Source organism: Cyprinodon tularosa, unplaced genomic scaffold (genome assembly GCF_016077235.1).
Source record: "Cyprinodon tularosa strain WSP-4 unplaced genomic scaffold, ASM1607723v1 ctg411, whole genome shotgun sequence".
Classification (NCBI taxonomy): Eukaryota; Metazoa; Chordata; class Actinopteri; order Cyprinodontiformes; family Cyprinodontidae; genus Cyprinodon; species Cyprinodon tularosa.
The window spans coordinates 564,034-578,884 of NW_024039132.1; the positions used below are offsets into that span (position 1 = coordinate 564,034).

At 39.7% G+C, this 14,851-nt stretch overlaps 1 protein-coding gene across 6 annotated transcripts in view; it reads left to right on the forward strand.

Annotated features, from left to right (window-relative positions):
• The window catches only part of adcy3a (adenylate cyclase 3a), a 263,750-nt gene that overhangs the window by 60,893 nt on the left and 188,006 nt on the right, over positions 1-14,851 (forward strand). For all 6 annotated transcript variants that reach the window (XR_005281946.1, XM_038298655.1, XM_038298658.1 and 3 more), the window contains exon 8: positions 10,243-10,408. Coding sequence is in view for 5 of the 6 variants with exons in the window: in XM_038298655.1 (XP_038154583.1) it covers positions 10,243-10,408 (166 nt within the window). In the remaining variant the exon portion in view is untranslated. The remainder of the gene's footprint in view (positions 1-10,242; positions 10,409-14,851) is intronic.

Consider the following 14,851-nt stretch of genomic DNA (forward strand, 5'->3'; position numbering starts at 1 on the left):
GTTGTTGGTTTAGTTCGGTTTCATAAATGCCTGAGAGCTGTATTGTACTGTGTTCTGTCGAATATTATGGTTGTTTAGTGCTGTTTACATGTATTATTGAGAGCTAAAGGTTAGCTGTTAGCATTAAGCTGTTGAGCTAGTTTAATTGATGCAGCTGTTACTGTTTCCGGTTGAAACGCAGGGTTTATTATTATTATTATTTACATTTTCATAGTCAGATATTAGCCAGTTATTAGTCTATAGTAATGTTTAAAGACGTTTATTCATTTCTGGATATTTGGTTTATTTGTGAAATGATTTACAGACAGATTCTCATAATTTTTCTTTGTTCATCTTTGTAGAAAACCACACACACACAGATACACACTCATGTGAGCCCATCACACGTGCCTTTATATGTATGGCTGAACCTCATGAGCTAATTAAAAGGAAGTAAAGCTCAATTCTGGACTCGGACATTCCTTTCTTTCACTAACTCACCTGGACATATATATACAGCTGTTCTAACCCGACACCCTGGAGTGATTGTTTATCCATACCCAACATAACCGAATCAGCCTCAGTCTTCAATACAAAAATGTTAACATTAGCCGCTAGCTAGCGGCATCGCTAACGGCTAGTTAGCGCGTATGCTAGCAGCTAGTTAGAGCGTATGCTAGCGTTTTTTTAAACTTCTCTTCTCGGTGACGTTTCTTGCAATAAATCTCCAAACACAACATGAAACATAGTACTATATGTACATAAACGAAATACACCCTTCACATCAAATTACATGCTGTACTGGCCAAAAACGCAGCACAGAGAGAACAGATTTAGCTATGCAGTGTTTACTCGTTAAACAGGAAGACACCAACTTCTCAACTTCCGGTGCTTTCAAAATAAGACTATATCAAATATTATGCATAAAAAAGCTTATAGTATATAACTTAGAAACAATACGCAAATATGAGCAATGGCTTCCTGAGGAGCCAGAACATTTTATTTTAATTTTTTTTGACACAATTTAAGACCCCCTTAAATTTTGCTTTTGAGGCTTTCAGGGGGTCTCATGGGTTACGTAGTTCTAACAATTGAGAGAAAAATGCTGAGGGGCCAGCAACTTCAAAGTAATAACGTAGGTTAAAGCAGGAAACTAAGCTGAACCATAACGAGGTGCCAGTAGCACCTCTAGAAGAATGGGGTGAGAAAAAATACCCCATAGAAATGCTAGGCTAAAGGGTGAGTTGATTTGGGTTTTTGTTCTTGTTGAGTGGAGTTTACATGGTAGCCTAGTCCTACAATCTTTTAATTACCACAAGCTGGTGGTGTACTATTCCCACCCAAATAGGGTATTCTATTTATGTATTTGTTATATTTATTTTGGTCACTTTTCTGGTCACTTTATTTAATTATTTGTCAGTATTTAATAACATAACTCAGGTCTTTTAAGTAATTTTTCTTTAAAACAATTCTGTTATGGTTAAAAAAGTTGGTTAAATAAATATTTGTTTGGAAGTCTGTGTTTGTGTACTTTATTAAAATTATATCATTTAGCAATATCATAAAAAGTCCAGGCAGAGCTGCACATAAAATATGGTTTAAAATCTTTTCAATAATTATCGATATCGATCAATATGCATTTTTTTGTTTTTATTGCTAAGCTTTTTTTCTATATCGTCCAGCCCTACTTTATTGTATCTCTTATACAGTACTATAACTGTTCTTTTTACATCCCTCTTTACAGGTTATGAAGCAGACAGAAAACATTCTATCATTGTCTCCCTTTTATCTCCTCTTTCTTTCATCTTTTCCATTTTTCCTTTCCTGTTCTTCTTTCCCATTGCATTGTCCATATGAATTATATTATGCATGAATTATAATAAAGCTAATTATATACATAAATCAAGCAGAACACTAAGGCGAAAGACGTACTGCTCCACTTGTGAAAGTAAAATCTGTTGGGCTCTTTTTGGCATCAAGACAATTATTCTTATAGCCACATTGGCAGACATGACACTGTAAAAAATTAAAATGATAGCACTTTTGCTCACCCAGAAACCACTGTTTTAGCTCACAAGACGAATATTCCTTTTTTTGCTGCTGCTTGCTCAGATGGTCTTAGAGGGAGGGTCAAATCTGAAATAGCAGCATATAGAAATTTTCTAATTGTCTGATGATTGAATTTTATTGATCTCACATTGGAGAAATTAATCTCTGCATCTAGCCCATCCCCTTGCAGAGCAGTGGGCTGCCATTGTGCAGCGCCCTGGGAGCAGTGTGGAGTTAAGGGTCATGCTCAGCAACCCCGAGTGGAGGCTAAGGGAATCGAACTGGGTTCTTGCAACCTTCTCAGAGCACAAGTGACTCTATGCTCTAACCACTAGGCCGCCACTCCTTACAAACAAAGTTTAAATAATTATTTAAGAGGGGGTGGACCAGTATTGTGTAAAATTCTATAAAGCAGTTTCAGATCAGTTTGTAGATCAGCATATCATATTATAAAATTTTAACAGATTGTGAGTCCAGTGATTCAAGATGGCAGCTTAAACGAGGAGCTCTGCCATTGAGGCAGCTAATTTACTTTCAAACCAGAGTTATGTGGAAACCAAACAAATAACTGCAAGAAGCCTTCAGAACATAAAAAGATTGCATATACAGTAAATCCTCTATTATAGGACCTTTATTTCACTCAGGTGCATCTTGGTCCAGGCCATTATTGGAAGGAGTCCAGAATTAGAGGCAGGTCTCTATTTAATTTTGACCAAAACAGAGTACCAGTGGAATTAATAAAAATGAGATGTTGTGTCTCTCTGAACCTATAAAATACTAGGTTCATTTATTGAAAAAGTGCAGTTACCATAACGGTATACAGAACATTATTCATACATCCAGCAGCTGTAATTTTTCTGCACGGCAATCCGAAAAAAAAAAAAAAGACACAGAATGGAATCTTGGCCAAACTGACTTGCGAAACAAAGTTAAAAAAAAATAAATTCTTGAAACTGTTCTGCCATCACAGCAAATTTCTTTTGAGGCAGGCTAAGTGGAAGTAGGCTACCAGTATCATATATTTCAAGGGAAATTCAGAAAAATGACAGCCAATGAAATTCTGTCATTTTAATGCAGCCTGGTTACCACCAGACCTACCGGTAATCACATTTGTCTTTCAGATCAGAACGATTGTGTGGCTGGTTATAGTCCGCACAGCAGTGTGTCGCAGTGAGCTTGACGCAGACATTTTTGATTTATGCTTAATATTGAAGCGTGGGCACGCTACATTCTGTGGGTCTAGATACGGCCAAGTCGATGAGGAAGTGGGGCGAGTAGTCCGACAACGGAGGGACATGACTGTGAAAAAGAGTGGAGATCCAGGTGGAAAAAGGGTCCAAGCGTTCTCACGCACCTTGCTCTTGTAGCTGGTCAAACTTCATGAGTTGTTTTCCGCAATTTCGGTCATAAAAACAAAACAAGCCAACTTCCTGTCTGCTGCACTGTCTGCAGTAAGGATTGGACTTCCCATGCTAATGGCCTGGATTCCTTAGCAAACATTGCACCCCTGTGGTACTTGTATGTTAATATCACAAGTTGTTGAGGACTGTTCAGAAACATTGTTGGTTCTAATTATAGCCCTGGGCTGTATAAGAGTCCGGCCAATATTTACCTCCGCCAACAGCCAGACAGGCAATAGTAGAGACCCGGCTGCTAATGGAATACAGGCCAATATTAGAGGATTTTACAGTATTTCATTTCAGCTTATTTACATAGCGCCACTTCACATCATGTCATCTCAGAGCACTTTACAGAGACTTTGCCAATTCAACCAGTTCATACAGTCAAATTGGTTCAAAGTTTTCCATCTAAGGAAAACCAGCTGATTGCTTCGACTCATTGTCTCGACAGTAATCCCTCACACCAAGCATGCTTGTATAGCAACAGTGGAGAGTAAAACTCCAAAGTAACAGCAAGAAATCTTCCTAACCAGAACCAGGCTAGGTCTCAAAAAAAAAAATCCCACACTGTTTACAGTTGATCACTGCGGCACTGCGGAAATGTCATGAAAGCTGTACAAATAGAAAATTTGTGTATACAAAATATCAATTAAGATTCTCTAAGTCCATCCACCCAAGCCGACTAGGGTTAAAGAAGACAAAACAGACCTACAAAAGGCAACTGTCAACCAGCTCAACAGGCGGTCCCGTCTAGGAAATACACAGCCAGGCAGAAAAGCTGAAAATCAGCTCCCATGAGAATGAAAGAGAGTACACACAGCTAGTTACAGTCAGAGAAACAGGACCGCACTGAATAACAGGCAAAGCTCCAACATCTATAACCAAAGGCATTGATGGCAGCAACACAGCTATTTGACGAACAGCCCGGGTGAAACTACGATGATGAGAAAAAGCAGAGAGAGCATAATATTAGAGATTAAACTTACACATACTATATATATTAGGGGTGGAATTTGGTTCACGGTTTCGTGGTCACGGTTTTCGGTTCGGTTCAGTATATGTTGATTGTTAGCCTGACATGTTGGTCGTGTTGCTGTTAGCATAAACAAAACGTGATGCACAATGCTTGCACACTGTTGCACTATTATCCACAACTTTCTTTCCGCCGTCATCGTAGGTCACTCTAAATGTAAAGTGGTCCCATACGTTCAAAGAAACCCCTGAGATACAGTAAAGGAAACTCAATACAATTCAAATTGTGATGGATGAGGTGGGGACTAAGCTAGCAGACATGAAAAATCAGCTGGTCAATCCCAAGTCCTGCATTGACATGCTTAAAGCTCCTAACAGAGCTCCAGGAAGAAAACCCCCCTTTCCACTGGGGAAGAAATGATCGGTGATAAAAATTAGGCGATACCATAATTAGAGGAAGAATAAGCAACCTACATTGTGTTGGGTGTCTTGATGGCTGCAAGAGCTCAGATGTGGTATTCTTTATGCAGGATATGTAACCAAAACTGCTGAAGATGGACTTCCTGTGCCCTGGAGAGTTAGCAGGCACATTACGGCCTAGTGAGATGCAAACCTCATGGAGAATAAAAGATCAAGTTCACACTTCTGTTTCAGTTGCTACTGGCACCAGGGACACCCTTGAGTTTACTTATCCAGGGCAAACTATGGCCTATACCCAATCCTTGCCACCAAAATGATGCTTAGGGTGTGATCTGCAAAACAAAAACCTTAAAAATCCTACAAATAATTTTGAGAAAATTATTGAGGGACATTACATTCTAGTTATATGTATCGAATGTTTGTGGGGACTACTGCTTCCTTTTTTCCCCCCTAAGCCTTTTTATGTTAAAAGTGCAATTTACAGACCTACATATTTTGACCTGATATTTACTTTGATTGGTGTAATTGTGGAGTGAATGGCTGCTCTGAAATTTTCTACATTTTATCTTATGCTGCCAATATTGGTGGGTGTTTCTCTATTTGTGAATGTTCAACTGAGGTGAAGTGCAAACCAGGAATTCTGTGTTGTACTGTAAGTGCACCAGACAATGGCTAATGTTCGTTGCCAACCTAAGCCTGTGTGCCAAAATGATCACCTTTTATTTATTTCCTTCACTACCTATGATTGGCCATGTGGATCTGGCCCACTTGTTTCTGCCCCTTGGATAGCAGGAATGCATCACCTCTCTTCTTTTATGTTGGGTACAAATTCTGTGACAGAAAATAGAAATCCCTACGTTTGATGACTTGGAGCATCAAACGCTGTAATCGTCCCATTGAGAGGAGCAAAATTATTTGGGTCTTAAAAACTCAAAAAGATAATAGTGTTCTCTTTACAGGAGACGCATTTGCTCCACCTGGACTCGGAGTGAATTTACAGAGATTAGGCGGGTTACATATTTTACCTATGTGGCAGCAGACAAAGCAGAGCGTTAGCAAAATTCATTCACTGCATTTGAATGAGTATTGCTACCCAGTTTAAAGCTAGTTAAACTATTCAGGTTAAGGACAAGGAGGGCCAAACACTAACAAAACTGGCAGAGGTTTAGGGCAGAAGCATTATATTGCCCTATGTTTATGCACCTAATACAGATACTGACAATGGAATCAGCCTCATGGGTGATCTTCTGCTCCTACTGGCAGGAGAGTGTAATATGGTTACAGATGGAACATTGGACTGAAGCATCCCTGCATTGCGTCACATTGGTTTGGTTGCAGGTCATGAAGAAGTCCTTAGGCCTAACTGATTTTAAGAGACTTCTTAATCCCTCATAGAGTCACTCAACACTTTCTACTCTGTTGTTCATGTACCTTTTCATTTCAAAGGACCTTTTTTTCCTCAACTTTATCCTGTTCAATTAGTAATATACACCTCTCTGATTATGCCCTGGTGATTTTACACTTGAGCCCATTAAGTAGTTCTAAAGTAGTGCTAAATTCTAGCCTTCTGATGGATGCAGTCTTTCTGGTCACCTTAAAGGAATAGTACACCCAAAACATGATTAGCCTTCATGTCTGGCGGCTTCCGTAGCGTCGTGATCACGCATGTGCGCGCTTTCAGGAAATCCTATACACTACTGTTTATGCTCTAAAAACATTCTAAATGATTTTGTTTCGAGTAAATTCTGGATGCTACCCACTCAGGACACTTGGAATACATTGGACGAGCAGTATGGAGGAATATTGACACGTTTTTTGTGGACTTCTATGGACCTTTCTGTCTCGGGCACCATAGACCTCCATTATTTGAATGTCAGCAGACAGCAAGAAGCCTCCCAGATCTCCAGATGCATTTGAGATATCAAAAAAGTACTCCAGGGTGTTGTTAGGCATGGGGGTGAGTAGAAAATGAAGGCTAATCATGTTTTGGGTGTACTATTCCTTTAAGGCCTCAAATTAACTTTTTATAGAAATTACCCTCTGCTATTGAAACTTAGTAAGCTCTAAAAGCATATACAGTGTTCGAATGTTTTTTATGCAATGCATATCCTACCATACTTTCCAAACAGCTGTCTCTTGAGAGAGAGAAGTTGCTGTAGCGTAGGTGTCCTGAAAGACACGTAACACCCTATTAAAGGTATAATAGGATGTTCTTTTTCTGGTTGGATGATCAAAATAAGTGGTCCTCCTAATTGTCAATCATTCTGGTGGTATGTTTACATAAGGTTTCCTATGTGCTCATTCCAGTTTTCACTAACCGGTGGTGAGTCTGACAAAGTGGAAAAATTGCAAATCTTCTTTTTCGAAGTAAGCTTGTATGAGTGATGCAGACAGCAATTTTTAAAGTGTGGAAAAATGGGCTCGGACATGCTCTTACACACGCATAACAGACGTTCCCTCGCGGGAACGGCTGCAGGGTTGTGCAGGTGCAATTTTTTTTTAAGTGGAGAGGGCAGGTCTTTCCAAAAATGTTCTAAAATCCTCCACTATACCTTTACATTTTGAGGGTAGAGATAAACCTGGCAGGTTTTTGACTTAATATATTATACAAAAGGAGGTGCAGACTATTGTTCTGGTAGTCAGACTTCAGGATAACAATGTAGTGACAAAGCCTACCAAAGTGTGTTTAGAAATTAGTATATAAATCTTTACTCTTTAGAGCTGAAGTTTAAGCACGCGGTAAATTGTTGATTCATTTCATAGTTAGATCTCTCAACCCTCACAAAAGCTAAGATTTAATCTTTGGAAGCTCAAATTTCAAAGAAGGAGATAACAAATACAATTACTTACATTCCACCAATTAAAGCACCATGTAAAGACAGGTTTACAATTGAATTTTATAGTTGTTTTGCTTAGGAACTTTCTCCCTTACTCCAGATGTTTGATGAGGCAATAATGTTATCAGAGGCGGTTGTCACCCTCACATAAAAAAAAAGAAAGACAAACACTACACTGAAAAAAACTACACCTCAATAAGCTTGATTAACTGTGAGTGCAAGATTTTAGCGGACAATATAGTGATCAGATTGGATAAAGTTCTGACTAGCCCCTGACCAGGTTAGATTCATCCATATGCAAAACTCTTATGATAACATTAGAAGACTAATTAATATCATCAGTGGGGCAAAAGTGGCTTTGGATAAAGGATTCTGCCTTGCAACCGGAGGGTTGTTGGTTTAATTCCCAGCTCCAGCATTCAATGTTGTGTTCTTGGACAAGACACCTAAGCTGATTGTCTACCGATGGTGGTCAGAGGGACTGGTGGTTCCATTGTAAAGAAAATTTAATAAAATGTTAATCAGTGTTGTTTTACATTACAGTGATACAGTTCAAATATATATTTTTTATTTTAATAGTTTTTAATAGCGTTGTAAAAGAGGTCTTAGCTGTTAAGACAATTACAGATGTGTCTAAACTGTCAGGTTTGTTGGAGGCTTTGAGGACCCAAATGCAGAGAATAGTAGGCAGAGTTGAGCTTTGATGATGTAATGAAAATGTCAATTGAGGGCAACTGAGGAAAAAAATCCCAAAAGCTGAAAAGCAGACAAAATCCAATAAACGTTAGGAATACATGAGGGGAGCAAGAGACGAGGAAGCAAGAAAACAAGAAACCAGTGCTGAGTGAAGCCTCTGCTGCTCTTTAAAATAAAGCAATCTAATAAGACTGATGAGCTCCAACTGTGTAGACTGCCTAGGGTTCTCCACTAAGATCCTGTCTGGTAGAGAGCATCACTTCCACTACACACACACACACACACAGATATGTTGTGTCACAATATCCTTGTGGGGACCTTCCATTCATTTCCCACTAATTTATATGGCCTAACCATGACCCTTGCCCTAACCCTAACCATTACCGACACATACCTATCCCTAAACCTAACCTAAACTCAATTCACACCTTAGTCCTAAACCTAACCCCCAGCCCAAGAAGAGAAACTTTTCTTATGGGGACCAGTTGTTGGTCCCCACAAGAACCTATGAGTCCCCAAAATGTAGCATATTCCTAGGAAATTGTCCCCACCAGGTATTAAAGACATGGCCACACACACACAGACACACACACACACGGGAACCTTGACATAAACTTTACAATATTTAATTTTAAAATGTGTTTCCAGTGATTCTTAAATGTCACAGTTAAATCCTAGAAAAAAGCCCCAGAAATTTCAATTAATTAACATTACTTATCAGTTCTCCTTGTGCGGTATATTGTGTACCTGTAACTTGTTTTGACGCTGCTAAATATAAGGCACAAATTTTTGAATATTTCGCAATTACATTTAAAGATGATGACAGTTTATTGGTTACTCCAACACATTTCTCCAATGGGTGTATATAACAGTGTACAACTGTATGTTGACATCTGCACAAACAGTAGTCACATCCTTAGCGTAGAGGCTAAACAATATAAGCAGACAAACTGTGACCTATCAAAATATAGGACTGTAGCCAATTAAGCACACTTCCGGAGAGATTGAATTTGTCAGATTTCTTACTAACACTGAATGTTAAAATGCCTCCAGCCACCAGTGCAAATTTATTGCACTGCTAATTTGTAAACCTTTGAGATTAATGAGCCTCATGCAAGTGCCGTTCGTATGAACAAATTCATTCTTAAATTGTTTGCTAGTGGTGGCCTGTGGAGTTTTCTCCAAGGGGGGCTAAAAATTCAAAATAGACATATACCAAAAAACAATCAAACCTATACAAAGTTATCACACCAGTATATTTATAAAGTATATTTATTAAGTATATTATGAATGCCAACAACAAAAAAATTATGAAAACACTATAAAACAAAACATAATTTCATGTTCAGGTTTACTTTTTGTTCATAAGTTTTGCCCTTCTGAGGCTTTGTAAATGCATAGCTGTGTTTTGCATTGTCCAATATCGTATCACAAACCTAAAAAAAAAGGGTTTTTATTTTCTGAGAATGTGTTTATTTAAGAGCAACTATGCAAATTAACAAACATCTAGAAAAAGTACACTATATAATATTATTTTCCATGTGAATCCCAGATTGTTCATTCTTCTTTGCCTTTTCTGCCTTGTCTGACACTGGAAAGAATGTTTATACTGACGTTCTCTGTTTAGGCCAAAACCACTTAACATCTAATTGCGTACAAATCAGCCATTAGAAACCTTGTTATTACCAAGATTCATACTTGACCTTCAGCATGTACTGCTAGGATTATAAGGCCATGAAAAAGGATATATATATATAGGGTAGTACAGCTGATTCTATATTTGACGAGCCAGCCAAAATATTCTATAGAATATTGCTTGTTTTCTTATCTGGAGGCATCTGCAAAAACGGAGCATTGAGGTATCTAAAGCTTTTCTCATTTGTGTTTAGTCGTGTTCACATCTCACGGAGTACTATGGAGTGTCTTCATGGAGAGTTCGATGTGGAGCCAGGAAATGGAGGTGATCGCTGTGACTACTTGAGGGAGAGAGGTATTGAGACCTACCTTGTGGCTATTCCTAAAGGTCCTCTAAAGAAACATGGAATCAGTCCTGTGGTGAGTTAAACATCCAGACATACTGTAGCTAGTATAAAAATAGTTCTATTTTATATAGGCTTTTCCCTTTAAGGCTCTTGCTTGTGGGTTTAACCATTTGCAATCTACGTGAACACTGAACAACTTTATTACATGACCACCTACTGTATGGGCGCTTCTCCGGTCAGTATAAATAAATAAAGACTAGAACATTGACACCCTTTCATTCTTCAGCGACAGACACTAACAAAAAGATGTCCAGCATCAACATTATACATCTGTGCCCCTCTTGCCAGGAGGGCCACATCATGGGGTTTGACCTCCACACTGTCTGTGCAAGGTGTCTCGGTCCGTGGAATGCATGCCTCTCCCTCATGCCCCAGTCATCCTGCCCCTTCTGTGAGCTCCTCCTGTTTGAGGACAAGCAACGGAAAGTAGATAGCTTCACGGTAGACGCCTAGTAGGCTTTTCTCACGGTAGACATCTATCTGCTGGACAATGCAAAGCACTTTTTTTAATGCTGGGCTTGATGATGTAGGTAGCAGCACCCCTCTGCTGCTTCTCAACTGGGGAGCATGATGGCGGAGGAGGTGCAGTTGGGGGAACACTCAGCCGCTTCTGGTCTCCGGCCATCGTCTACCATGCCCCTCCTGGCTGTTGGCACACTCCTCCTGGAGCTGCCAGCGATTTTCCAGAGGGCCGTGAACCATAAAGGTTTGGTTGTGCCATTGCCCCAAATTCTGCGACGATCTGACACTCTTGTGGTATGTTTCGGTTAAACTCATGTCCATTGCCTGGACCTGATTTGGCCTCAGTAGCCTGCTATCATGACATACCCTGTCAGGTTCAGCAGCTGAGCCCGCCAAGCTAAAGGGGGAAGGATTCTCTGATCGAGGCTTTCCTCCTTTCCCACCAAACACGGTCAGTCGACTGTGGGGTTTTGTGATCGATCTCATCAGTTGACTTTCAGCTTGCTGCAGCAATGAACAACATCGCCCACTTGGCCTTCCACCTCTCCAGAACTTCTTAAGAACTGGATCTGCTGGCCGAGATGAAGAGCCAGCTCTGCAGCTCCTCTTACGCCATCCTCAACTTGTCCACGGCCTCAACTGTCTGCTCTGCCTGCATTGCTGCCTGGCAGGCGATGATCCAGCGGAATATCTGGCTCCACCTGTTTTTCTCCATCCAAGAGTATCTGAAGAAGGAGATGCTAGGGAGTCCCATCAGCCTTGGTGTGGCCTTGCTCCTTCTCCTGCGTCTCTCGCTTGTCTGGTGGTTGGCGGCAGGAATTCAGGTGCTTCACGGCTCCTGGACTCTCCCGCTCTGCTCCGCCATCAGCCTCCTCCTCCCGGCAGCAGCAGCCCTTCCCAGCACGTCAGCCTGCGGCCCAGAGAGGCCATCATCACCCGAGAGGACAGAGGAGACAGCCCAAGAAACGACTCCTTGGGGGGAATGTGTGTGACTATGAATCTGTTAATTGTTTCGAAAAAAACAAAACAAAAAAAAACAGCTGCAACTCCTCTTCCCAACTCCTCACACCGTGGGAGCAGAGGAAACCCGGCCAGTGGCAGCCAGTAGCAAGACAATATTGCCCACGCTGATGTCTCTGGTGGTGTAATGTCAAGTAGAGCTGTTCCATTTGAGCAGCTTGCTCACAGAGAAGCTTCTTGCTCTCAATCAGAGCCCGCCGCACTCTCTATTGATGTCTTTTCTCCTCCTCACTCATCACGCAGTGGGAGTGGAGAAATCTCTTTGTCAACACAGCAGACTGCTGTGAGGCGATGTTTTATCCACACTTCCTCTCAGCATGGCCCTGCTACCCCATAGAACCCAGAAGCAAGTCTGCAGGATAAAGCTACAGTGGCGGTATACAGTGGGTGCTGGTTGGAAATGGACACTTCACTCGCGCTCTTCGTGTTTCACGAATTGCGTGAAAAACATGTGACTACTATAGCCACTAGGTGGCAGTCTGAGTCCATTTCGGCGTCCCATTAACCAGGATTAGATAGCTCAAGGAGCAGACTGGGAGGAATGCTATGTGTTGAGAGCTGATAGCATAGACCGAAGAGTGAGTGGTCTGCGGTGCAAAAGGTTGAGGGTTCGGTCCCAGCTGTGGTTGAGTTTATTATTGTTGCCTTAAATGTTTTTCTATTTTTTTAATCACTTGATGGCCTATGATATCAAAAATTGTACAATAACTTATTTAACTTATTTATATATGTTACGGATACTAGCCTATTATGCTGTTTGACTTTATGGCGTCTTTCTTTTATTTAGATCAGCTGATGTACGCTCCACCTTTCCAAGGAATTACATTAGACCATAGGGATTATCATTCTACAGCCTCAATATCTTACTCTGATAATAATAGGCGTATTGTAATACTATTTTTTTTATTTTTATTATTATTATCATTATTATTATTATTATCTAGCTGGTAAAATTTTCAGTTTGATCTGGAAAAGGACGCTATGATACAACAAGCATTAAAGGCCCAACCCCAAGCTTTTTGGGTACATTATGCAAGAATGTTGCTTGCTGCCCCGATGCAAGCAACATCGCGGGGGTTACGTTCCAAAAAGAACCCGCGATAGGTGAAATCCGTGAAGTAGAAACCTTTTTTTTTTTTTTTACAGTTATCATACAATGAAACACTCCATACAACATTGAAATCAAGGAACAAAAAGTTTTTACACGCCCAAGCATTTGTTTAACAAATAAAAGTACGGTATAAACGTTGTTAACTACTGTACTGTACTGTAAAATAATATAGTTATAAATAAATAAGTAAAAACTTTAATCATCAATACGAAATGAAGGGTTAATATGGCGGGGATCAGCACCGCCCCGCCGTGACGAATTGGAACGGGAGAAAATGAAAACTGATTATGAAAAAAAATACTAAGTACAGCAGGACAAATAGTGACTGACATGTACAGTACAGTACAGTATTTCACTGCTGTTCTGACTGAGCCGCTGCATCCTGACTTTTTTTCTCCTAAAGCCTGCGGTGCATGTGTGTGTTTTTGAGAGAAGAACATAGTTATCGGTAGTTGTTGTCGCTCTTTTTTCTTCTGGGCCAAAAGATCCTTATAAACCGACATGCCACCATCGATTATGTTTGACAATAAGTTTAACAATGCATGATGCAAATCCGTGAAGCAGCGAGACCGTGAAAAGTGAACCATGTTATAGCAAGGGTTCATTGTAATGTAAACTGTGGAGAGTTTCAAATACCTGGGTGTTCACGTCAATAATAAACTGGACTGGACTCATAACACTGACACTCTGTATAAAAAGGGCCAGAGCCGCCTCCACCTCCTGAGGTGGCTGAGGGCCTTTGGAGTCAGCAGGCCCCTCCTTAAAATCTTTTATGACTCTGTGGTGGCCTCAGTCCTCCTCTACGCTGTTGTCTGCTGGGCCCCTGGCAGCTCAGAGCGGGACAGAAAGAGACTGAATAAGCTGGTGAGGAAGGCCACTTCTGTCCTGGGCTGCCTCAATATCTTACTCTGATAATGACAGGTGTATTGTTATACTATTTTGTTATTTTTATTATTATTATCATTATTATTATTATTAACTGTAATGACTTGCAGAGACATAATTTTACCTTCTCCCCTTCTACTGTATTTATGCGAATAATTAAATGCTGTATTTTTATTTGCACTTTACAGTTAAAATGCTAACAACTAAAAAGTTAAAATAGTCAACACACCTGGAGATAGAGTAAAATTTGTGTCATTATTGTTCTTTAAAAAAAAAAAAGCACATTGTTTAGATTGGAATTTTATTTAAAAAAAAGTTATCCAGAAATGAATCCCAAAAAAACCTTTAATCCAAAAAAATATATGTAATATATTACAACAACATATTTATTGGTCATTGTTTTCGTCAAGAGTGAGCACTTTTTTAAGCGGGCTTAAAATAGAATGATCTGTGAATATGTAGCGATTTTAAAAGAATGCAATTGATTAAACTCAATCTGAAAAACAAAAATTAAACACAAAACTTGTGAAAATACAAAATCTGCAAATGAATTGTCTTGACAAATAAAAACATTTGAAAATATAAAAACTGTAAAATAAAAGGAAATAAAATATGACTAAAAAGGATTTCATATTTTTTTTCTATGATTAGGGACTGAAAGCCAAGGTCATAGCCTAGTTCCACTGCATTTAGTTTTTGTCCAAGCCTTATTTTTAGGCTTAGTTTACTGCATTTCTTCATATTAGTTATGTTAGATGCTAATCCGGCCAATAAAACCAGTACAAATCTTTGATATCATTTCTAAAAATTTGCAAAGATGTTCCACTATTTTCCCCGACTGTGCCGTGACACTGAATTTTAGGGCTCCCCCACCTGTAAAAACCCACTTTAACCACTGTACATATGTGTGCAGTACTTGTTTCAATCTTTCTAGGTATTAGGTTGCAAAATATAGGTATTCAAAGAAAATGTCACCTT